This window comes from Semicossyphus pulcher, unplaced genomic scaffold (genome assembly GCF_022749685.1).
Source record: "Semicossyphus pulcher isolate SPU_LCO1_2020_fin unplaced genomic scaffold, fSemPul1.0.p SCAF_18, whole genome shotgun sequence".
Taxonomy (NCBI): Eukaryota; Metazoa; Chordata; class Actinopteri; order Labriformes; family Labridae; genus Semicossyphus; species Semicossyphus pulcher.
The window spans coordinates 16,042,396-16,066,889 of NW_027211691.1; the positions used below are offsets into that span (position 1 = coordinate 16,042,396).

Consider the following 24,494-nt stretch of genomic DNA (forward strand, 5'->3'; position numbering starts at 1 on the left):
AGACAAGAAGTGAGCCAGGTATATTGCTATACAATATTTTAGGCAGTAGTGGAGGCTGATGTGATACATCTAAATCTTTGCCCATCTTTTTCTATTCCCTGAAAGAAAAAGTTTGACATTTTGGGAAACTCGCTTGTTATTCTTATTACCAAAAGTGAGATGAGAAGTTTGACACCAAACTCATGAGTGTCCTAAAAAGATTTTTCAGAGATGTGGCTAGTTAGCTTAGCTTAGCTTAGCATTAATAAAACAAAAATGACCATCCCCCTTCAAGTCACAAGCTACCAAATTGTGTTTTGTTTGATCCATACAAAAACTGACTCAGAACTCATACAAAACATAACACCCTCCCACCCCAGTAAAACCAACAAATTGTCATTTTTCAACCAAGTTTTTGTGCCACTTAAAATGATTAGATAGAATGTATAAATCAATGTGCTTTTGAGATGCTGTTAGGCGGATTTTGTTGCCATTTGACTTAGCCAGACGACCTGTTTCCTTCTGTTTTCAGTCTTTATGCTAAGCTAAGTTAGCTGGTGTATGTGGTGTAATTGTAGGACGACAATATATTGCCATATCGATATTTAGTCCCACCCCTAATAAATATCATAAGACAAATTTATTTTGAACTTCCCATGGCAAGTTTGTGTTGTTTCTGTACAAGTCTGTCATGGGCCTAATATATCGTCTCGCATCATTTACAGGCCTCCTAATTAATTTGAATAGAAACTGTATCATGACACTTTAACATATCAACAAATGTCGTATCATCGTCTAAAGAAGTTGGTAATAATGATAATAGCACGAGCCACTGGCATACACCAGAGAGACAGCCTTCTTGTTTTAGTGTCATGAACGGATTCTTTTGATATGCCACTCTGTCTCGTGGTATGCCACATATCTTTGTCTGGCATTTTGCCCATAAACACAGCATGCCGCTGGACTTCCACTGGCACATATTCATTCTCTCATTCTCTGGTAACATACCTCAAAAGATTGGCACATGCAACTGAAACATTTCACCGACCCCTTTTAGATCTTTTATCATCTTACACACCAAAAGTACCACATTGCATAAGTCCATGTTACACATAAACCTTTAACTTCGGTGGATTAAAACTTTTGACACTTCTTTAGGTAAGAGTCTTACAGTCATCTTTGATGCTGTTGAACTCTTGAACCTTAAAGATTTGTTAATAGTGAGTCAATGGGAAAACTTCTTATGTACTTGTATTATCCAGGTGCTAGTGCAGTGTCCTTTCACTTTTTCATCAGGTGTTCATTTGAATACTTAGCGCTCTAAAACCCTCGTGTAAAATCCTGTCAAGGCCAAACCTGTAGAGCTCCGTTGTGTAGATCCGCAGCAGGCTCAGAGCTTTTCAGGAAATTCCTGTTCCAAATGTGACATGTGAACAACTGTTTCATTCTCGCGCCACATAACCTGCCTATGACTGAATTCACATCGGAGAGACATCCACTGAAACCCACCGGGACAGAATATGACTCATGCCAAAGCAAGCAGAGGAATGTGTTCCCAGGAGATTAGCGTGCCGCCTTTCGCCGACCCACAATCACGGCTGCCGAGCTCAATCGAAATGCCACTCGGAGTGAATTCCGGCTAAAGGCAGATTGTTATTGACGGTTAGAATTTAGCATATGAAAAGACTGTGTCAAGTTTGGAGCCGGTGGATTTGTCACATCATGATGTGGCCCTCAGCTATTGCCAGAACGCTGACGGGGAGCTTTGATTGTGACTCCAGATTTACAGAACAAAGACAATGATAGTCTAACATGCTAACACACCTTTTGTATCATAATGTTCATGTCCTGAGAAAACGGTGTAAAGCATCCAAAATTTTGATGGAAGCGTCTTTGAGTCTGAGCCAACAATCCTCTCTTCTTCACCTTTCTTCTTAACCACCTATGTCTCTCTCATGCCCCGCCCTCCCTCCGCCCTTCCAACTTTGCTTGGCAGTCCCCGTCGGCCTTTTGCACACTTGGCACAAGCTCTCACCTCCTTCGTCCCCCTCCTCCCTTCTCTCCAGTCTTACTCTCTTCTCATCCTCTCCCTGAGTCCCCTTGCTCTGACCGGTCTTACGGAAAGTCTGTAAAAATGATGTTGCTGGCTGAAGTAGAGTCCAGAAGAGTTATGTTACACCTTCACAGTTTTTGTTTGAAATCCTAAGAAAGACGGAGAGATTTAGCTAATCCAGCATGAAATGATGATTTGACGTTTTTACACGCTCTACAGTGCACTCCACTGTCAAGACTTAATTGATTCCCTGTGATTTGTGTTTCTCCGAGGGCTTGGACAGGCACTGTTCAAACCTGGCCAACAGGTGTCGTTTGTCTTTGAAGCCCTAGTCTTTTCCCATGCAAAATTAACTTTTGATTGTTAACCTGTCACTAAGTGTCAGCACGTTGAAACAACTTAATGAGGCATGAAGAGTTCAATCAGTTGCATTTGAAAGAGGCTGACAAGGCTGGCATTTAGTGATCCTCCAAAGCTTACCTCATGCTGCGTGTGCACTTCAGCGCCACCTCAGCTTAAAGCAGACTTGCCAATCTATGATCCAGGAAAGTGTGAAAAGTATACCAAATACTTTTTGTCTTGCTTTACCTTCTTTCTTTATCTTTACTTAGACATCTTCCAATACCATTTTTTTCCTTACAGATACCAAGTCTGATACCTAGACTTGTAGACTTCTAGTATCGACCGATACAAGTACCCTTCCAATATCAATATACAATTGGTGGCACAATGCTAACATTTTGCAATACACTTGATAATATACCTGGAAAAGGTCAACATCATGGGAGGCTACTAACTAATGGTGCTGCTTTTACACTACTTGTCACATTCACACACACATGCACACACTGATTGCAGATGCCAATCCGATCAGATCTATGCCATCGGGAGCAATTTGGGGTTCTTGTCCAAGGACACTTCGATATGTTACTGTAGCAGTCAGGGATCGAACCGCTAACCTTCCGATTGAGAGACGACCAACTCTACCACTGAGCCACAGCAACAGCCAGTTTATGATCAGTGCATTGACCGGCATGCTGGCCAATACGCAATATCATATTTTAGGCAGTATTGGATGCCGATACGATACATGTCCATCTTTGCTGATGTTTTTCTATTCCCTGAAAGAAAAAGTTTGACATTTTAGGAAAGTCACCTGTTATTCTTATTACCAAAAGTAAGATGAGAAGTTTGATACCACACATGTCTATACTGAAAAGATTGTTCAGCGTTGCGGCTAGCTTAGCTTAGCATCAAAGGTGTAACAGTTAGCCTGGTTCAATCCAAATGTAACAAATATCGCCCACCATCTCCCTTCAGCTCAGAGATTAACATGGTGTAAGCCAGACTAGCTGTTTCCTTCTTTTCCAGTCTTTATGCTAAGCTAAATTAGCTGGCTGCTGGTTAATACTTGGCATATAGACACAAGCATCATTTCTTTTTATCTAATTCCGGTCCAAAAAAAAGCATATGACCATAAAATATTCCTCAAATTGTGTTCACATTAAGCGGAGCTATATGCTTTATCTCTTCATATCCAGTTGAGTTAGCAAGGCTAAGCTCCAACACATTGCAGACTTCATTACTCCCCATGTGATCACACCTTCATTCATTTGTAGTCTCATTAGGACTAGGATTAGGCTTCATCTCCCCTCTTGGACGTGACATTATTCACTCACCCGCCTTCCCTCACTGCCTTCCTCATTGTCACCTGTCACTTCTTGTCACTTGCTCTCCTCCCTACAGCCATTTCAGACAGGCAGATGAACATCACACTGAGTGCAGCGGCATTGAGCGAGGAAGGGAACCATGCAGGGAGAACAGAGGCGAATCAAACAGACTGCCTTTTCTCAATGAGCTTCAAAGAACTGTCACATCAGAGACGCCAGGCTGCACTCTTCTTACGCTCTCCTCTGACTCGCTCATATGCTCACATATACGTCCACTATCTCACACGCTCGCACATCTTCTCTGCTTTTATCGCCCATCCTCATCCGTCCTCTCTATTGAACGGGTTTGTTTCTTTTCCCTCGCTGCTGAATCACAATTTCTGCCGCGCAGAGTCACTGCGAGAAGAACCCGTTGAACCCATCGTCTCCCCCTCCCTCCCTTCTTTCTTACTCTGCCTCTCCGCTACGTCTCGCTGTGTCTGAAACTCTCTGCAATAACACTGTCTATTCTCAGGTGGCCAGTCATCGCCGGCTCCTCTGGGTAATGCAGTGCTCGACTGAATCCTGCAGGCTCAGACACCCTAAAGTGATGGAGCAAATAGATATAGTCGCACCCCGAGCTTGGCACAGTCACTAAAACAATCAATTGAGTCCTGGAAATGTGGCATGAGCAGTGTTTTGGGACCTTGAAAAGGCCATTTCCAGCGTGTGTGTGTGGGAGAGAGAGAGGAGGAGAGGGAGGGATAGATAGACAGTATGGCAGTTTGTGTATCACTGCAGCACAATGCAGCTTGTCAGGCAAGTGTCATTCTTCTTGCTCCCCTGCTTTGTCCCCATTCACCACTGTCGCCCAATTTTCTGTCATACCGAATGCAAATACTGGACCGCTTTTCACAGAGATGTCCTTTTTATTCTTTTGGAAAGTCGCACAAAAGAAATCATCGCACTGAAAGCAGTCTGACTTTTTCATCCAGAGCGCTCCTTTTATTCAGCAGGAGCCAGGCCGAGGGAGACGGGGGTGACCTGCCGGGTCAGCGAGCAGAGAAAAACTAGTTCTCCATTCAGCCCGGGCAGCTAAAGACAAAGCAACAGTTTGACTTATCACCTCGCGTGTCAACACTGGCGCGCATCTTTCATGGAGATCTCACATGGAGGAGGAGAATTCACGCACAGTAGAGCTCAGGTTATATTTGTGAAACCGACGTGCAGAGAAACAGACTGAAACGATGATGTCATTGATGGAGCTGCTCTCTACACGGCGAATAATGCCACGACTCTGACAGTAGCCATGGTGATTTTAACAGGGCACTTTCTTCTGATTGCCAGCTGTGAGCTCAACATCCAAATGAAACTCATTTGGATGAAAAACCTCAAGCACTAAAAAACCCTGCGAGCCCCCAAAGTCAAATCTAATTTAAAGTCAATGAACCAAAAAAGTCTGTCATAAATTCAAGGCTCGCAGCTGTTTATCCGCCGAGACAGACGACTGTGTTTGTACAATCTTACATTACTTTCTTAAAATTATAGCTCCAACAAGGAAGAGCGGATTTACCCTTTAAAGAATGCATGCTAATTATTGTTTAGATTCCTCTCTGCTTTGTTTTGGCATGGCTAAATTCAAAGGTCATGGTGATGTTTATGCTCAGAGGATCTTTTCTTCACAGCTAAATCATTTGTTTTTGTTCCCTCAATAAAATCCATCATACTGGAACTGGAAAAAAAGGTCTCGTCTGCAACCACAGTCAAATTTATCCAAACAGCATTACATTATAAACAAATTATCCTGACTGATAGCCGGCCAATCCACCAGGAAGTGTGTGTTTTCCTAAATAAGTTTGAGTTTAGAGAAGGCTTAACAAATGATTTAAGCTCGCCTGAGGTGACTTTCCCATTCACGCAGAAGCCCGATCATCAGTTCAGGCCAGACATGAGACGATTTGTTTACCCAGACGTTTCTAAAGCCTGGGATAGCTTTCATTTCTCTCTGACATTGACAATGTAGTTTTCATCATAGAAAAATGAGGCATGTCATTGTAAGCTCTTTATACCAACCGTTGTCCTTTTTTTGTTCCCCAGGCTCCGTTCTGGACGTGATCAAGCACATCATCTCACGGGGCGAACACAAGACGGGCGTCCTGGACGAGGCCAGCATAGCCACGGTTTTGAAAGACGTGCTGGAGGGCCTGGAGTACCTGCACAAGAACGGGCAGATCCACAGGTAACGAGACGCACGGCCCTCCACTCTGGTGCTGTAATAAAGCTGACACGGGACTTTCATTACAACTTAGCGCGGAGGCTTTATTAGAGCTCACCTTGAGGGTTTATGGTGCCAAAATGTGTACCTCTGTCCCTGAGTCCGTCCTGTTTGTTGCTCCCCTAAAAGGTGTCATACTTATATTATGTCCCTCACCTTGTAGACACATACATAAAGTTTTTATAGTGGTGTCTTTGTGCGTCTGTTTGTGTTGCCACTTTTTGTGAGGACAGTAAATCAGATAGTTTTTTAGGTTCCCACTTTAGAACAGATGGTTTTACATCACATGAATACTTCATCCTTCATCCATACCGACTATCAGTGGGTTCAGCTGTGTACTTATTAGCATAACTGTCTCATTTTATACATTAGGCTGACTAATAGCATCACTATTGCAAAGTTGAAAGCTTGGAAGCGATTGGTTTTCTTAATGACGCCAGACAGATGACTGTACCAGGGAAATGGCATTTTTCAGACAGCCACTTTCACTGCTAAAGGTCAGGGGTGTCATCGGGATCGGTGTGGAGGCGAGGCAGTAAACTTCCCCCGATGGGAGTGCCACAAATGTTCCAGAAGAAGAAGCAGAATTGATGTGTTTACAGCTTACAGCTAAAGTACGGTTATGAATTAAATAATTAAGACATGCTCAGAATTTCAAATTCGCCTTTTTCAATACAGAGTGTATAAGACTGTAGACTGTATAAATAATTGACGTAGCCACCGTGACGTCACCCACTGGTTTCTCGGCTGCGTAAATGAAGCCAAAACATGGCCGCTGCCAGGTTGGTTTTCTGTTGCCAAGTGACCATATTTGGATGAGAGGGTGATGCTGGAGAGGAGCGAGAGGTTGGCAAACGCTGTGTCGTCTGTGTCTGAGGCCGCTCTATTAGCTGCTGAATGAGCGAGTTAAACTTCTCACAGAGGAGATTCTGTTTGTGGTGGTGAGATAACGCCAAGTGAACAACACAGACCGTAAAGTAACCAATGTTCTGATCACTACGGTCCGCTGTACATGTTTGATAAACACTGAACAAGCTAACAAGCGAGGTGTGGCGAGCACAGTTTACCTGCTACTTAGTGCCAAAAATATATCAATACAATGATTGTAGAATTCAACTCGCGGAAAAGCTGGAGCTCAGACTTCTTGCACGGCCAGAAAGTTCCATAAGTCCCACAGAAACAGATTATTTGTCTGATTTCTGAATGAAAAAATCCCCAAAAGGCTCCAACAACACAAACGGGTGAAGTTAAGTTCAAGTTAAGTCAGTGACTGTGTCTGCCAGCAGGATCCACCTGTCACTGTCAAGTGACCACGCCCCATAATTTAAGGCTTAATATAATTAAAACAGGTGTGTTATAAAAACATTCACCCCCCGTACAGTTATCCTGAACAGTTAAATTAGCTATTTATAACCAAACCGTTTTTTGTACCAGTCTGTAAACATGTTTATTACTGCTGTAAAACAGTCATTTTCCCATCTGCTGTAATGTTATTTCTTGTTTTCTGAAGCCTCAAGTGGCCACTTGAGGAACTGCAGTTTTTTGCACTTCCTCATTGGCTTTATTTTTCAACACCAGAGGTTGCCACTTGGTTTTCAATCCCTGGGTCCATTTGTTTTGAAGAGTAGGAGACCTCCGTATAATTTGACTTCCTGTAAAACACCTTGTGAATGATGAACTATGAAGGGTTCGCTCCTGCATTGCTCCGTGTGCAAAAAACGGTCATCTCGGGGCCTTCTTGACTTCTGATTCAAATCATCGGCTTTTCAAATATTTAAGGTTTGAAAACCTCTTAAGAAATCCATAAGTAGACGGCCACTTCCTCTCTGCTAATCTTTAAGTAGCTGTATGAATATGCATCGGTGGAATGTGTCAATGGCAGATTTGGCGTGCCGCAGGAAATCTGATCCTGAAAGCTCTCGTCTAAGCCGGTTCAAGACCCGGCTAAGGCCCTGCACTTAAGCTGTTCCAATGACCCCGGTCCACACAGTGACTGTGGAAGTCCTCACACCACCTACTCTGTTTTTAATATTCATTACTCACTTTTTTATACGTCTCCTGTTCTCTCCCACTAGCACACATTCAGCCGAGGACAGGCTACATGTGTAAATAATGCATTGCTTTGCGGCTTGGTTAAGTGCTCAGCAGCTTTCGTAGTAGAATGCCAATGAGAGGCTGGATCGAAGGCTTTGACCATGGCGCTGGAAGAAGGACTTTGTATTCAGAGATGAGGACGAGGCACTGGCTCATTAACCAGCTGGTTCGAAAAGTACTTTATCCTATAGAAAGTATAGGTTAGGTTGTAAGGAATTAGTGCAGACACTGTTTAAATTACTGTGTTAATTAAAAGGGAAATCCACCGCGGTGCACCTCTGCTGCAGCATTTAAGTATCCACTTTCAGCACAGTGTGACAGGGTTATCGGTCAAAGCCGGAGAGAGGGAAATGTTTTTCCTGAGTACTCTGCGCCGGGTCTAAGGAGACATCAGGGATTCATTAATAGATCATTCATTCATCAGCACTGTCCGCCCCTGGCTCTGAGGTTCGACTGCTGCAAAAGAAAATGCGCGGACTTACCCCCAGCTCTGGAAATCACTGACATGCTGAGAGCGGAGAGGCCGCGGTCATTTGATCGCTGTCTGCTGATGTAAACGTGCGCTTATGGCCGTGCGTGTAAGCCGGATCATATGAGTCGGAGCCTCGGGGGCAGGGGTGACGGAGAGAGTCGATGGGGTGAGGGCTTCGATGAGAGCGTCACATGATATGTTCCATCCCAGCTCGGGACGGCAGAAAAAGCAATTAGAGTGTTGCGGTCGGGGGGCTGTGTGGCCTCAACCAGAGACATTTACCACAAGACGGCGAAGTGCTCCACCTCCACATTCACAGCAGCTCGGAGAGCCGCTGATTCAAAGGTGACACTTGTTCTCTAACTTGAGCAGCAGGTAGACATCAGAGAGAAGCAACACACGCTAGTTGAGTGTTAGAAAAATCGGCTCAAAGGTAATTATCGGAAAGCCCCCTAGACGGCGATGATGTAACTGTTGTGGGAAGCTCATTGGAGGGTGCTGCCTAAATTACTCTGTATGTGGCTTAGTAATGATCTGGTAATGGCTGTATTTTTATGCCACCTTTAGGAGCAGGCTGTCTCTCGCTGTGGATAAAAAGGAAAACAGACAACATAAGACATAAAAATTGATTTGGAAAACTGAACAGCAAAGATATTTTCGTGGGCAAAAGGGGCACGGTCAAAAGACGGGAGGTATTTCATGTCCAAAGGGGACCAACAAGGCGTCTCGTAAAGCATCTTTTACAGCCCTGTTAGGGGCACTGTGAGCCTGGCACCAGGATGTGATGTCACAGGAGGTGACCCGACGGAGCTGCAAGGTGCAGGGCTGCCAGATGAGACTGATAAATCTTCTTGACAGGTTTATACCGCGGCTGTTCCCACCTGGCTATGATTTCAGCCGGACATAAATATGAAGAGACCACACAAATCTTGTTAAGTTTTCAATATTTCTTGCTTGCATAACACCGTGTAGTTTCTGCCATGTGTTTTTATAGGCTTTAACGTGCTTTAACACTTAGAAGAAGGCATAAAAATACAGTTAGTACCCACCTACTATCCTCATATTCTGGATGACTTGTAGGAGTCAGGGCTCTAACTCCAGGTTTGCTTTTTCCGCTCGGCTACAGTATTTCTTTGAACTTGCATGGTGCATTGTGTCACCACCTCCTCCTCCCTCCTCCTCCTCTTCCTCTCCTGTGAATGTTAATGACTGTCTGCATACTGCAGCCTTTTTTTCTCAGAGCGTTACAGTCTGCTGCAGTGAACCGTAGCCTCCGCGGTTCTTGAATGAGTTAGAAATCCTTGATCGCTCGTCGTGAATGATGCTGCGTCATGGGTCGGCTTTTGTCAACGCGGAGCATATTGAATTAGACGGCCATCTAAAAATAGTGCTCAGGTCTTATTTCTCAGAGATCAGTTGTAAATTTGAGGAAGCTGATGACGGAACAGAGACAAACAAAGGGAGCGAGTTGTGAAATATCTGCGGCAGTTAAATGAGTTTCGCTTTAAGATCTTACTTAACATAAAACTCGTCTTGGCATCGCGTGAAACAAAAACTCACAGTCACCAATATAAACATACATTTAACAACTTCAATAAATATTGACTTGTCAATTTCAAGTTCATCTTGATTATAAGCCGTGCTAGCTGTTATTCAATCACTTTGATACTGGATGGATTGCCATGAATGGTGCAGATATTCATGGTGTCCTGAATATGAACCAGGGTCATCAACAGGTTGTCGCTCATCCTGGGAAATATCTCTACATCCATTCGATTGATTGGCACCAAAGGTTTTTAACAGTCATTCAAGGTACCCAGGAGATTAAGGGCCTGTGTCCATCAACAGCGTTTTTTTTGCCACAACCTCAATTTGAGGGCGTTTCTCACTGTTGCTAGGTTACGAAAGTTGTCTGCTCGGTTACGAAAGTTGTTTACTAGGTTACGAAAGTTGTCGCTTCCCTTGGTGTTGACCATTAACTCTGTTTTAATTTGCTCTCTATGTGTAAAATTTGCTATTATTCATGTCGTGTCATGTCCTGGCATCAGCAGCAGCTCTACACCTGGAAATTGTACCCTCGTAAAACGAAAGGAGTAGCTTCTCCTCCGGCATTGTTGTTGACAAAGTTGATATCAGAAGTCCCGCCCCTTCTTGATTTTGATTGGTCGGTGAGGGAGAAGTGACATTGACAAGCGCGGCGGCGTTCCAAATGTTCCAAAACTATTTTCAACTGAGAGCGATGAGAGCACAGCGACCAAAAAACAGCTGTTGACGAACGTTGAGGACGCGGAGCGCCTGAAAACACTGAACTGCGTTGGTTTTATGTAGAAATACGCGCTGCCACCGAAAGAAAACACCGTCCTTTGGCCCTAATCCTACTGCCTCTGGTAATGCCCTGACTTTTGTCCTGTGCCATCATTCGGCTGTGGTTCTGTATTGAATGTCTGAACTACTTCATTCATAGCCATGACATTTGGATCACACATTCATGGCCTTCTTTACGACCAGCTAAAATATCTTTTTGGCTGCCTGACTTTGTCATCTTGTGTCCTCATAAAAATATTGTCATAAATTGGTCAAAAGTTTTGGATTAAACACCTAAACAAAGCTAACATGCTAATCAATTAGGGATGCGCGATATTGGATTTGTGGCAGATATGCCGATAAATTCAAACCATTTTTGCCGATTTCGATACCGATATATTAGGCACATGTTTTTTTTCTACCTAATTGTAGAGAGCATCAAGTCTCCCCTGTCGTGGAACTGATATCATGCCTACTCTCACTGTAGTGGCCCACTGGCAGATACAGAAATAACATAATACAATGCTGTTTAAAACGTACACATTCACTGGGCAATATAAGAAAAGTACTTAAACTTTGTTATGTACAAAATGCCATATTTATTTGTATGTAACATTTTCTTTCAAATAAAACTAGATAGGCTTGGATGATGCTCTCCCTGAGACAATCCTCTCAAAAGCCACAACTAGTGCAAATTTTACCTGTTGCACAGAACAAATACATAAAATGAAATCAACCTTGCTGTCCATTTCAGAAACTTTGAAAACCTGACATACCACAGACATCTTGCACCCTTTTTCACGCTTGGTGAAGGCGTGGTGCACGCAGTGCGCACGCACACTCGCGCCGAGTTAATGTTGTAGCATTACATCAAGCTTCAAGCATTTACGCAGAATTAAAGCGTTGTTTTATCGGCGGAAAAAAGCGACAGAATATCAAACCCATAATCTGCAGATACTGTACCGATAATATCGTGCATCCCTATTATCAATGATAAACAACAGTAACAATTATACCTACTGCAAATCAGGATGTAATCACTTAATTGTTAGCATGTTAGCATACCCATGTTAGCACTTAGCAAAAAGCTGTATCTAAGTACAGCCTCACAGAGCTGCTAGCATGGCTGTACGCTCTAAATGACTGTCTATGACTTTGGCCGTCCAAAATAATTCAGGTCGTTCGGTTTAATTTCTTCATTGGGGTGGATTATTTTTGGTTCACCATTGGTCAACTTCCTGGTGTCATCTGGGTGTAGAAGCAGAAGTCAGTCCTACAGTCTTTTTTAAAGGCCTTGCGGTGTGTTGACCCAGCCTGAACCCGCAATACTCACAGCACAATATTAGCCCAGTTCTAAACCCTGAATCTGAAGCAGTAGAAGACATGATTGGACCCACTGAGGGAGGGCCAGCGGTTGTGTAAACCAGGAAAAGTATTTTGGGATCCTCCCAGACTTGCCTTTCAGCCTCAGGTGGTCAAACCCTGCACCTCCCCTCCAATCCTTAAAAAGCAACATCTCACATTACCAGACTGTAAATCATCCCGGTTGAATGCACTTACACTCTAGGTAGAGGATGAGCATGTTCTTTGATTAGGCTGAAGTAGTGAGTGCAGGGAACTGGAAGATACCGTGACCTGGTGTCACCTAGCTGTTATGTCAGGGCAGCGAAGAGACGGAGAGCCGCGGAGCTCAGACGGCAGGTCTTACGGCGATGCTCTTTGGAAGCCACTAGCGAAAGCTGTCATGTCTGCTTTCATCTGCATCCCGAGTGTGACGGTTACATAATTGAGCCCGTCTAGACACAAGTGCACATCAAAGTTTTATAACATGTAGTACACGGCCCGCTCTTTCTGCCTGAGCTCGTAACTGAAAACACACAGCTTTAGAAGAGGATGGAGCTAATGCCCTTTCCTGTGTAGTATCCTGCTCTTCCTCTGGATGGTTTTATTTGGTCCGTCTCTGGGAATCCCCCGTCTTTGCTGTCAGCCAATTGGTCCTAATATGTCACACATGCTGCATTCCTCCTCTGTGGTTCACTGTCTGCCACTCCCTGCCTCTTGTCACTACCAAATCTGTTGTGTGATTTTACTGGAGCGCTCTGAAAAAGAATCTTTAACTGTGGAGGATCTTAACTGTGACTTGTAAACTCCATAGAGGCTAAAGAGTGTAAAAGTCAGCCTTCAGCTCATTGTGTGTCTTGTTGGGCTGCTTGTAAAGATTAAACTGCTACAGGAGAAGGGGCGCTCGGGCCGAACTGGCTACTTTTTTTTGCGACAAAATGTGGGGCCTCAGGAAGAGAACAGGTTATCGATTTTGTAGGGAAGGTTTCAGCATGCATTTCAAGTTATAAGCATGCTTATATCTCTGCAGCTTTGCCCCCTGCGTTTCTGCTATTTAATACTTGTTTATAATCCAAATGTGTTGAATTATGTCCTCAATAAATATCTTTCTTGGAAGCTGTGTCATCTCCCAAGCAGTACTCAAAAGGCCGGTCTATTTTTACATTCATTGAGAACTATTTGTTTGCTGGAAGGATCCAGCAGCGTTTAGCTTTCAGGTGGAGCTGCAAGCTCTTTACTCTACTGCCCCCGTCTGGCAGCAAGAGGAACTGCTCAGCAATGAGACTGCATCTCTTTTGATTTATCGCTCTGTCTGTCAGCACAGTTTAAACACCTGATTCCTGGTCATTTGTGCGCTCTTCTAAAAGTGGTAATGTTCTCCAGTTATTCTCTTCAAACTGACTTCCTGGAAGCTGAATTTTGTCCTTGCCGCCATCCTTACTTTGTCACTTGAACCCTTGACTTTATCTCTTAAAGTCTGTTGCTATGACAACTCTGTCTGGCTGGTGAGTTGGCAGTATTCTTTCGGTGGGGCGAGCCGAGGCAGACAGGCAGTCAGACAGCTCTCCCTGCTGAATCGTCTTATCACCACCAGGGGAGGCTGGACGAGGATGAACAAATTAAAGTACAGCCTGTGTGTGGTGCATATCGAGTCTAAACTTGAAAGCTTTTTAGGACTATTTATTGCACCGAGATGAATAAAATCACGTTTTTTTTACAAGCTATCTGGTAAAAATGAGATCCCGAGCTTTAAAGAAAGAAGCCTGTTGTTATTCTGACTTATTAAGTTTTATTCTTTATCTTGGCTGTTTTTTCCACTTTATCTTTGACAGCTCTGTGTGACAAGTAAATCCAATAATGCACAAATTCGTGTCTTGTCGTTCCCAGGGATCTTAAGGCTGGAAACATCCTCCTCGGGGACGACGGCTCAGTGCAAATTGCAGGTATTTTGCCACAAGGCAACGCCGCTTTTCACCACCTGTCACTGGTGATCCAGATTATGTGTGAAGAAGTCGTTGTGTTGTGATGTAACAGGATTTAACCCTGTTAGACCGCAAACTCTGCTTCTATATCTCAGCGTGTTTATACTCACAGACTCGGGGCCAAAGAAATGAATAAAGCTGTTATTGACTGACTACATTGGGTCCTTTGTGTGTTTTTTTACTTTTATTTTTTCTCTTCCTCTTCCTTCAGACTTTGGCGTCAGTGCCTTTCTAGCCACAGGTGGTGACATCACTCGAAATAAAGTGCGCAAGACGTTTGTGGGAACGCCGTGCTGGATGGCACCAGAGGTCATGGAGCAGGTTGGTTAACTTTCTTATTTATCTGCCAAAAAGGTCACAAAGCAGTCATTTGCTCTTATTTTTTTGGTGAAGTTATTAGTAAATCTAAGCCTGTAGCCAGAGCTCATCATCTACTATGACTAAGAACTAACAGACCATATGAAACTTGCAGATTACTTGATATGCTGAAAATGAACCCATCCTCCTCCGAATAACCTTTTCAGCATTATGCTGTCTACTCTGAGGAAGGACCCATTTTCTCAAGGACACTGTGTTTTTTATGTGTGAATTTAACATTTCTACAAGATGAAGTAAAAAGTTAATAATATCTGATTCTGTCTCTGCAGGTCAGGGGTTACGATTTCAAAGCAGACATTTGGAGTTTTGGGATCACAGCCATTGAGCTCGCCACAGGGGCGGCACCTTATCACAAATACCCACCAATGAAGGTGAGGGCATCCCGGAGCAATTTCACCTTCCTAAAAATATGTCTTGAAGATTTTCTTGAAAATAAATGTCTGTTAAGTCACTATCTATCGCCGAATGAGGTAATACAATGGTGATGGAGCTACTGATGAAAGCCTTTGCATTTGCAGTATCACAGACTGGGTGTCTGTGGCGACATTCACGGAAAAAAATCACAAGCGGCGCCCAATTAGTGACGCGTTTTCCATCACCCAGCAGTGGTTGGTCTGCCAGAGAGGGTAGGCGGAGCTAAGCGGCTGCTTTTCCGGTCTATGCGAGTGTTGCGAGTAAACAGTAATCTACTATGGCTGAACAAACAAAGAAAAGATGGATGACTACAGATACAACTTCAACAATAAGTGAAAATCCAAAGAAAAAGAAACAAATTCGACGCTCTGATGAAGGCAAACAGTCTTGTTACAGGCAAAGAGTTGAAGAGTAAATTGGGAAGTGTTCTCATACTATTACCGTATATCGTCAATAGGTGGCGCCCAAGAGAACAAAATGAAAAGTCAGTTTAAAGACCCCCTCCTGTGAAAGCTAAAGTGTTTCATCTCCCTGTGGTGTTCTTCATGTGCAACAAGACATATCGGGGACAACATCAGCAGTCATCTCCATGGCTGGGCCTGTCTGCTTTTAAACTGCAGTGTACCAAGGACAGGCTGAACAACACGTTTTCAGATTGGCAGGTTTGAGATGTCACAAACCTAAGGAGCCAATCCAGGTAATGGGGTGACGCTATGCATATCATTATGTGTAACCTATGGCAACCACTTCGGACCGTCATCGTGATTTTTGCAAACTCACTACTGAAAACATTACTACTACTAATTACTACATTTCAAGCTAGCTTTCAACAAATTGCCACTAAATGATGGCAGAGACGTGTGTTGTTTTTGGCTGTAATTTTATGAAAGGTGAAACGTAGCACGTTGTGGGCGGGGACTATGCAGGTTGAGGAATTTGTTTTAAAACATAACTGGAGCTGGTCTTTAATGTCACAGAACAAATGTAAAGTCACTTCCTGTGACTTGTTTTGAAGTTCTTTTGATTAAACATGTCTTGCCTTGTCTTCAGGTCTTGATGCTGACGCTGCAGAATGACCCCCCAGCCCTGGAAACTGGCATCACAGACAAGGAGATGGTAAAGAAATACGGCAAATCCTTCAGGAAGATGCTCTCCATGTGTCTACAGAAGGACCCAGAGAAAAGGTGAAAAAGTAATACAACACATTATACAAAAAAAGCATGCGACATGTGCAGTCATGGATCATTAAAGGGACTGATTTAGTGAACCTATGCTGCACGACGTAACAGCTCACATGAACAGAACTCATCCACGTTCACTCTGCTGTTTTTCAGGCCCACATCCTCCGAGTTGTTGAAGCATAAATTCTTTCAGAAAGCAAAGGTAGGTGCTCGAGCTCCCTCTGTGTCTGAGACTAAATCAGCCACACAATGAGTCAGCATCATCCCCGTTTCAGCAGTCGAGCTGGTTGATGAGTAAAGGCCTGAGCCTACAGAAGTGATCGGATCTAATGGGCCCCAGTTTAAAATGAAGCTGACCTCTCTGACTGTAATTAAAATGTTTTCATAGCTCGAGAAGTTTTAAAGTGATTGAAAGAGGATTTAATGTAAGAAAAAGAAGGGACATTTACCAATAATGTCTCCCTCCCTTGTGTGAGTCAGGGTACTTTGAGGCCATTCCTCTTGTTATTGACCATGCAGAGCTGTTTGTAACAAAGGCAGGCACAAGCAGTCTAACTGCCCGGTGCTATAGCAGCTAGAACAACAAAAGTGCTGGCTCAGCGTGTCACACGCCCAGATACAACCTGGTTGGTTTGCAGGACATGATCAGAGCGAGCTGCAGTACTCTGTTTGTACAGCAGAGGGCAGGCTTTGTTATTGTTTCAGGACAGATGCACCTCTGGTATAAAGAGCTGGCTTTGGGTCTGTGTGAGCCTGCAGGAGGGATTTAAACAGCTGTCAAACAAGCATAGAGTCAGTGATTTGCCTTCTGTTAATGAAATCTGCTAATTTGTCCGATTCGTTACCTAAAACCGCCTGTTGATCCGTTTATTTCCCTTCCAATTAGGACATTTTGGTATTAGAATCAAGGAACACTATAGGAACGTTTGGTTTCAAGTTCTTAAAGCTTTAATTTAAAAAGCACGTTTTCTAACCAGCCTTATTTTACTTCAAGACAGGAAAGAATTGTGAAAAGACCGCCCACCTCTGATTGACAGGCGTGAACATTTGTTTTTAATATAAATTTTATGACGTAGCTTTGTCCCACACGGTCACCTCTACGTCGCCATCGGCTGGCAAGGTCCAGGGCTGATTCAAAACCGTAGATGGCGTGTTTGAACGTTTTCCAACCCATAAAATGCAGATTTTTATAAAGTTGGTAAGAATTGTCAATATTAACACCAGCATTGATGCATTTCATCACAGTACAGCAATATAATTTAGATTGCAGCTCAAAAAACATGTTTAAGTGTGCAGTTACTCTTTAATGACAAATTTATTGAATTAAAATCTTTGGACCTGAGATGGAACGAAACATCACAGTATGTCAACATCACAAAACACAACGGTATAAGAGTAAAGAAAAATGACCAGCAGTGCAAAAGAAGAAATAATTCTCTCTACAAATCATTCAGTTAGCCGCCTTTTTGCAACAGAATAAACTCAAAGGCCTCATCAAGAATGTAACTGTCGCTCAGCGCATACATGAAGTTTGAATAAACTACACTACTACTGCATGCACGTCAAAGGAAACCCCTGTCCTTCAAAATAAAAGCGCAACAAAGACTTTTTTTTTAATCGAGCACACATCCGCAAGCTCAGCCGGGAGCCCTTGTTTAGATGACCTGAGAGAGGTCCAGTTAACCTGCATGTAGCCTGCAACTCGCTGTTGCAAAACAAGGCTGAGCTAATCCGAGTAAAAGTTTAAACGACGAATTTTGAGTGACAGCCATTTCTTTTCTTCTCCTTTCAACAGACCCACGAGTATTTACATGAGAAGTTACTTCAGAGGGCGCCCACAATAACAGAGAGGTCGAAAAAGGTAAGAAGACAAAGCTTTTAATGTACACTTTGTGCTTTAAGAAGATGAGCTGAACTGTGTGTCTGTGTTGTTAGGTACGCAGAGTGCCAGGCTCCAGCGGTCGGCTGCATAAAACAGAGGACGGCGAGTGGGAGTGGAGCGACGATGAGCTAGACGAAGAAAGCGAAGAAGGCAAATTAGCTGTTGCTGCCTTAAGGGTGAGATAAAACGACAGCTTGTTCTCCTCACGCGCACACTTTCGTTACTTCACGTCTCGTCTTTTAAAAACATTATCATGTCTGTGCTTTAGCATGTCTGTCCGTTGTCTCTCCACTGAGTCTCCCGTGTTTGTGTGTGTGTTCTGTCTGACGGCCAAGGAGCAGCAGGTGAAGCCTGTTGGCGCCACCAGGCGACAAGTGCGCTTCTCCCTCCCACTCGAGCTGCCTGCGTCCAGGGTTGTTCACTTGTCGACACAATACAGATGGCATTCCCCTAACAAGGAAGGACTCTCTGTGAACGTTAGCTAGGGAGCGCGTGACCCTGTAGGAAGCTTTGTTTTTAGAGTAAACATTTGGAAGAGCATGTGGACAACGTGCACAGACACTTAAGTTTATCTTTTCACTCATGTAGAACCAGATTATCAGGCGTCATCTTGACTTTCAGTTCAGTAAGCACTTTAGAGGCTATCAGAATAGATCGGCACTCAGACAAGCTCTTATCTTCCAGTGAAGATAAGAGTTTTTTTTAGCCTTATATAACTTTACACCAACCTATCAGAAGAGCACTATAATTACCAGATTGACGATTGGTTTATTGAAAGAAAAAGTAAACAACATTTATGAGCATGAATCTGTGCATGCTGTAGATCACATGCAGGGAGGAGTTCACTGTTTGAGGACCTGTTAGTTTGTACAGTGAGGAATGTTTACTAGAATATAGTAGAAATTGTAACTAGTTATGCACATCACATAAATACGTCTTTCATAGTTATTTCTCAAAAATTAGAGACTTGCAAATTTGCAGATATTACTTTGATTAGTTAAGAAGTGTTAATGAATATAAAAGTCTTGCTATGAGTATAAAAAGATGCTTTAAGAGAGTCTCCTTTAACCAAAGACATGAGAGTTGCGTTCCTGGAAGCCATCTGTATTTCCTTTTCTCTTTCTAATTCAATTTTTATTTATACTGACCAAATCACATTTAATCAATCCAAGGCAAATTACTGAATCACGACATTAATGAATCGAGAAATAATAATTGTACAAAATCTCAGCTGTTTTAGGGCCTGTGTCCACTTTTCAGAGCGCTTCTCATCGGCGTTTACTGTTGCTAGGTTATGAAAGCTGTCTCACCGCAGCACTGCTTCCCTTGGTAGTGACTGTCTGTTGCTCTGTGTGCTTAATATTTGCTTTTAGTTAAGGACATTTAACAAAGTAAACATAAAAACAAATTAGTTGGTATCGTAAGTCCTGCCCCTTCTTGATTCTGATTGGTCGGTGAGGTCGAGCGCAGCGACAACAAACAACTGATGGTGAGGGTGTTTCTGCGTGGAGGATGCTGAGTGCTGAACTGCGCTGGCAGGGCGCTGAGGGCCGTTTGTGCAGGGAGAGAAAAATCACTGCATGTGGGTTTTGTTTCTATGACAACAATAAGTTTAACTTAATACTCAGCTAACAACGAGCTAACAGCGTGCATAAAAGTATAACCCTTGTTAGCAACATTTAGTGTCTGGCTGATCTGCTCCCACAAATGGGCTTTTCGGTCTCTATTGTGATACTGTTTGTTTGTCATGTACAGCTCCAGGTAGACCAGCCAAAACAAGTTGCTCCTCCATGTTTGGTGGTAACCAGGGTGACAAGTGGCGCCCCATCTGATTGGTTGCCTGAAAAAAGCGGCGGTGACGACACCAGCGCCTTTCTGAAAAGTTCAGAGATTTTCAACTCGAAGCACTCGGAGCCGCACAAAAGAGGCGGAGCAGCGCTTTTTCTCAAGGCAGCTGCATGCGCCCGCATACGCTCTGTCCTCATTGGGTACAATTGAAAAAAGACGTTGCATACGCTCTGTCCTCATTGGGTACAATTGAAAAAAGACGTTGCATACGCTCTGTCCTCATTGGGAACAATTGAAAAAAGACGTTGCATACGCTCTGTCCTCATTGGGAACATTTGAAAAAAGAGGTTGCATACGCTCTGTCCTCATTGGGAACAATTGAAAAAAGACGTTGCATACGGTCTGTCCTCATTGGGAACAATTAAAAAAAGAGGTTGCATACGCTCTGTAATCTTTGGGAACAATTTAAGAAAGAGGTTGCATACGCTCTGTCCTCATTGGGAACAATTAAAAAAAGAGGTTGCATACGCTCTGTAATCTTTGGGAACAATTGAAAAAAGACGTTGCATACGCTCTGTAATCTTTGGGAACAATTGAAAAAAGACGTTGCATACGCTCTGTCCTCATTGGGAACAATTGAAAAAAGAGGTTGCATACGCTCTGTCCTCATTGGGAACAATTTAAAAAAGACGTTGCATACGCTCTGCCTCATTGGGAACAATTGAAAAAAGACGTTGCATACGCTCTGTCCTCATTGGGAACAATTGAAAAAAGACGTTGCATACGATCTGTCCTCATTGGGAACAATTGAAAAAAGAGGTTGCATACGCTCTGTCCTCATTGGGAACAATTAAAAAAAGAGGTTGCATACGCTCTGTAATCTTTGGGAACAATTTAAGAAAGAGGTTGCATACGCTCTGCCTCATTGGGAACAATTGAAAAAAAGAGGTTGCATACGCTCTGTCCTCATTGGGAACAATTAAAAAAAGAGGTTGCATACGCTCTGTAATCTTTGGGAACAATTTAAGAAAGAGGTTGCATACGCTCTGTCCTCATTGGGAACAATTGAAAAAAGAGGTTGCATACGCTCTGTCCTCATTGGGAACAATTGAAAAAAGACACTGGCGCTCAGAAGAAGGCGCTATGTGGACACCGGGCCTAATGCTGCTTGACTGGCTCCTTGAGGCAAACTGAACAGCCATGAACTGAACAGTTAATCAAGCCAGGCATGTTTTCTTCATCCTCCAAAAAAATATATACATGTTGTTAAGCTCTGGAGCCTGCTGAGTACCTGTGCTATATCAGCTAATACAGTCTCCTTAATAACTGCCGAAACATGCAGTTGCTTTGAACGAGGCAGCAGACTCCACATCACGTCAGTTTGTCTTCATTTGAGCCTGCGAGTCTGTGTGACTCTACGTTCTTTGGTACTTTGTATGCCTTTACTTATTCAGTTGCAGATTGACAGTGTGACCGTCTAACTGTGTGACATCCACCTTGATTTTTATAATCACTTTTTTGCATCTTTCTGCTTTTCAAATCTAAAACAAAAAGCTGCTGTTGAACAAAATGCATTTTCACTCGTTTACAACTCAACTAGGGGAGGTGGCTTACACCTACTGTACATGATCATCAGTTTTAGCTCATGATATATGCCTTATTGATTGATTTATCTCAGCTAATCTATTTAATTGAATACTGGAAAATTCACAGTACTTCCTGTTAATCCCATAAATCAAGCCTTGATATTGATTTGCACTTATATATAAAATAGCCTCATAAAATCACAGATAAAACGTTATCTGACCTGCTATGAGAAATCTCTACTGTCTTATCTTAATTAATACTTTCATATCGATCAGTGATTTCCGCACCATTAAATGGAGTGTGGCCAAAGCATTATAAGCATTTATTAACTCCTTCCCCACTGATAATATCAGGTAAAGGAGATATAAGCTAAAGTAAACGAGTGAGCCGTTTTAACCTGTTTACCTCTCTCGCTTTCTGTGTGTTCTTTGCATCCATGCGTGCTGTTGTTGCTAAAGCCATCATAGACATGTCCTCTTATCTTCAACTGTCTGTTTCTAACAGTCACCAAGAGTGAAGGAAGGATCTCAGAATTCAGAGGTGAGATTAAAAAGTTTTTCTTTACACTCTTACGTGCTTGTTGAATTCTCGATAGTTACAATTTAAAGCTTTCAGGTCATGTAATAGTAAGTGCTGTATGTTGGCTGTAAAAGTGAAGTAATGCAGTTTTAATTGTACTGGCTTGAGGAAGTGGACCTTGAGTTAAGATTATTTCATCAAACTACGGTACAACTTTAGTTGATGAGTGTAATGATTATGTGAAAGACTGGAGACTGCCAGAGGTTATACAACCTGCCTCTTATCTCAAGCCAAAGGTGTTACAATTGTATCAGACATGCAACAATTATTAACAAATATTTTATTGTGTATATAAAGAAGGACGACGCGTCTCCATTGGCTGTCTTTGTACGAAATTGATGCCAAAATAGCCCCCAAGACAGGCGCTGCTCTAGAGCTACGCAGTAGAGATCGGCTGGTGGAGCCACCGTAGCCACCTCCGCTAACCAAAACACACACTTCAATGACTGTAGTGATTGTTATGTTTCCTCCTCTGCCCTGCTTATCAGGAACTGATTGGCTGCAGGAGCCGTATTTGTCAACAGAGCTGTCAATCATCCTTTTTACTGCATCAAATAACTAATTAAAACTAAACCTCTCCGAAAAATAAACACTAGGACACAAATCAGCATGATAAGAACTAACTATAATGACAGAAACCATGTTTGGGAAAAATGTATTTGGCGTGTATTCTGATTTTATAGTTTGACTCATGTCCCATCTGTTAACATGGAGGAGGCTGGCTTTATGACTGCAGCCAGTCAGCAGGGGGCGATAGAGAGGGTTTGGCTTCACTTTTAGGGAGCTGTCATGTCGTCCATCTTTTTATACAGTCTGTGTTAGATGCTAACGTGTGCAAACAGGGATGAGCTGCATGTAATGACCTGTTTCAGGTTTTCCAGACTCCTGAGCCTTTAAGTAGTCAACACCAGCCGGCGGCCGCAGCTCCGGCAGAACTACCTCAGGCTGTAGGCCAGGTTCCCCTGCAGCCCACACCAGTCAACACTCAATCCACTGCCCAGGCTGCATCTCCGGCACCAGGCGCACCCACTGCTGCTGCTGCTGCTCCCACACAGGTCAGACAGCATCATGTTGTTTTTTCATTAAACATTTTATGATATAGCGTCTTTTAAAACTTCATCTGTGTTTTGACAGGCTCCAGTTGCCCATGGGGATGTTAAGGCTCCCATTAGTTTGGTATTAAGGTTAAGGTAGGTGTCCCTATTACCAGTTCTACCATTTCTATTTACCGTAAAATCTGGAATATAAGTCGTGAGTTTGAAAGTGGTTGAATGGAAATCTAATCGTACTATATTTGCTTTTGCAGTGAAGTGGAATATGTCATAAGATTTATACAAACGTAACCCCTCTGATCTCTTTCATTCACCTCCTCAGAAATTCAAAGAAGGAGCTTAATGATATCCGCTTTGAATTCATGCCAGGGAGAGGTGAGTGGAGTTTCAAACCTTTTTATGGTTATTTTTAATAAAAGGCCTGAGTGTAGCCGGTCTTGGCTGCAGAAGCCTCATTTTGTGTAATCAGTAAGAGAAACGGACGATTTGACAAACTCCTCTGCTGGGATTTTGCAGACACAGCAGATGGAGTGTCGCAGGAGCTGGTGTCAGCAGGCCTGGTGGACGGGAGAGACTTAGTAATAGGTTGGTGATGAAAACATTCCTCTGCTGTTACACACATATTATTTCTCCTTAGAAGAGTCAAAATAATCTGTGGATTCAAGTGCTTAAAGTGTGTAAATGTTTGCACTCCCATTGTCTCAAATTTCAACACGCAGACATTCTTGTTTGATTTGCGTTGGACTGAAATATTGTCTTTCTTTTCAGTTGCTGCAAATTTGCAGAAAATAGTTGATGAACCTCAAGCCAATAAAAATGTCACTTTCAAACTGGTGAGTTTAACACCTTCATTTCCAGCTGTTTTTTTTATCTAACCTTAACACTATTAAACAGTAATAGCTGTTTGAAAAATCACTGATATGCATTTATTGGGGTTGTAGTTTTGTTAAATCTAAATGAAGCAAAACATCTTTGGAACTTTTCTTTTTATATGATCTATTAGCTGTAGGAGCTAGGCACATAACAAGATATTTTCGGGGTTGAAATGCAAAAGTTCCCAAATCTCTGATTTTCAGACTCAGTCCTATCATGCTATTAAGGGGAGCTAATGCCATTATGGTTTTAAAAAAATACAATTTTGCTCTGTGCCTTTGGAGGACGCTATCCGCTTATCCGACGGGCCCTGGAAAACCTCCGCCAGACTACGTAAAACGTGTCATCTGGCGGAGGCCAGGGAGCTCGCTAAACTACACTTCCTCAATCTAGGACGCCCGCCTCTGATGTCATGTCTCGTTTAAAATCGTCAGGTTTGAAATGTAGACTGCAGACCTGAAGACTTTTTAGACGATCCACCGGTATATTCTCGCCGTATTTCAGATTCTGTACCGCTCTGAGCCGTTGCCTGCAGCGAAAACGGAAGTATTTCACTCCAGCTCTCTCGCTGGGTCGCTTCTTTCAGAGGCAGGGGGGCAATGCACGCTGGG

At 43.0% G+C, this 24,494-nt stretch overlaps 1 protein-coding gene across 4 annotated transcripts in view; it reads left to right on the plus strand.

Moving 5' to 3' along the window:
* Window positions 1-24,494, plus strand: part of oxsr1b (oxidative stress responsive kinase 1b) — a 48,788-nt gene that overhangs the window by 20,629 nt on the left and 3,665 nt on the right. Inside the window, exons 4-18 of one of the 4 annotated variants that reach the window (XM_069667296.1) lie at window positions 5,779-5,920; window positions 14,055-14,110; window positions 14,361-14,470; window positions 14,797-14,898; window positions 15,992-16,125; window positions 16,276-16,324; window positions 17,918-17,983; window positions 18,058-18,180; window positions 18,340-18,417; window positions 21,884-21,919; window positions 22,831-23,013; window positions 23,093-23,148; window positions 23,333-23,385; window positions 23,527-23,595; window positions 23,779-23,843. In XM_069667296.1, the coding sequence (XP_069523397.1) occupies window positions 5,779-5,920; window positions 14,055-14,110; window positions 14,361-14,470; window positions 14,797-14,898; window positions 15,992-16,125; window positions 16,276-16,324; window positions 17,918-17,983; window positions 18,058-18,180; window positions 18,340-18,417; window positions 21,884-21,919; window positions 22,831-23,013; window positions 23,093-23,148; window positions 23,333-23,385; window positions 23,527-23,595; window positions 23,779-23,843 (1,322 nt within the window). The remainder of the gene's footprint in view (window positions 1-5,778; window positions 5,921-14,054; window positions 14,111-14,360; window positions 14,471-14,796; window positions 14,899-15,991; window positions 16,126-16,275; window positions 16,325-17,917; window positions 17,984-18,057; window positions 18,181-18,339; window positions 18,418-21,883; window positions 21,920-22,830; window positions 23,014-23,092; window positions 23,149-23,332; window positions 23,386-23,526; window positions 23,596-23,778; window positions 23,844-24,494) is intronic. The other 3 variants (XM_069667297.1, XM_069667298.1, XM_069667299.1) reach the window with 3 other exon arrangements.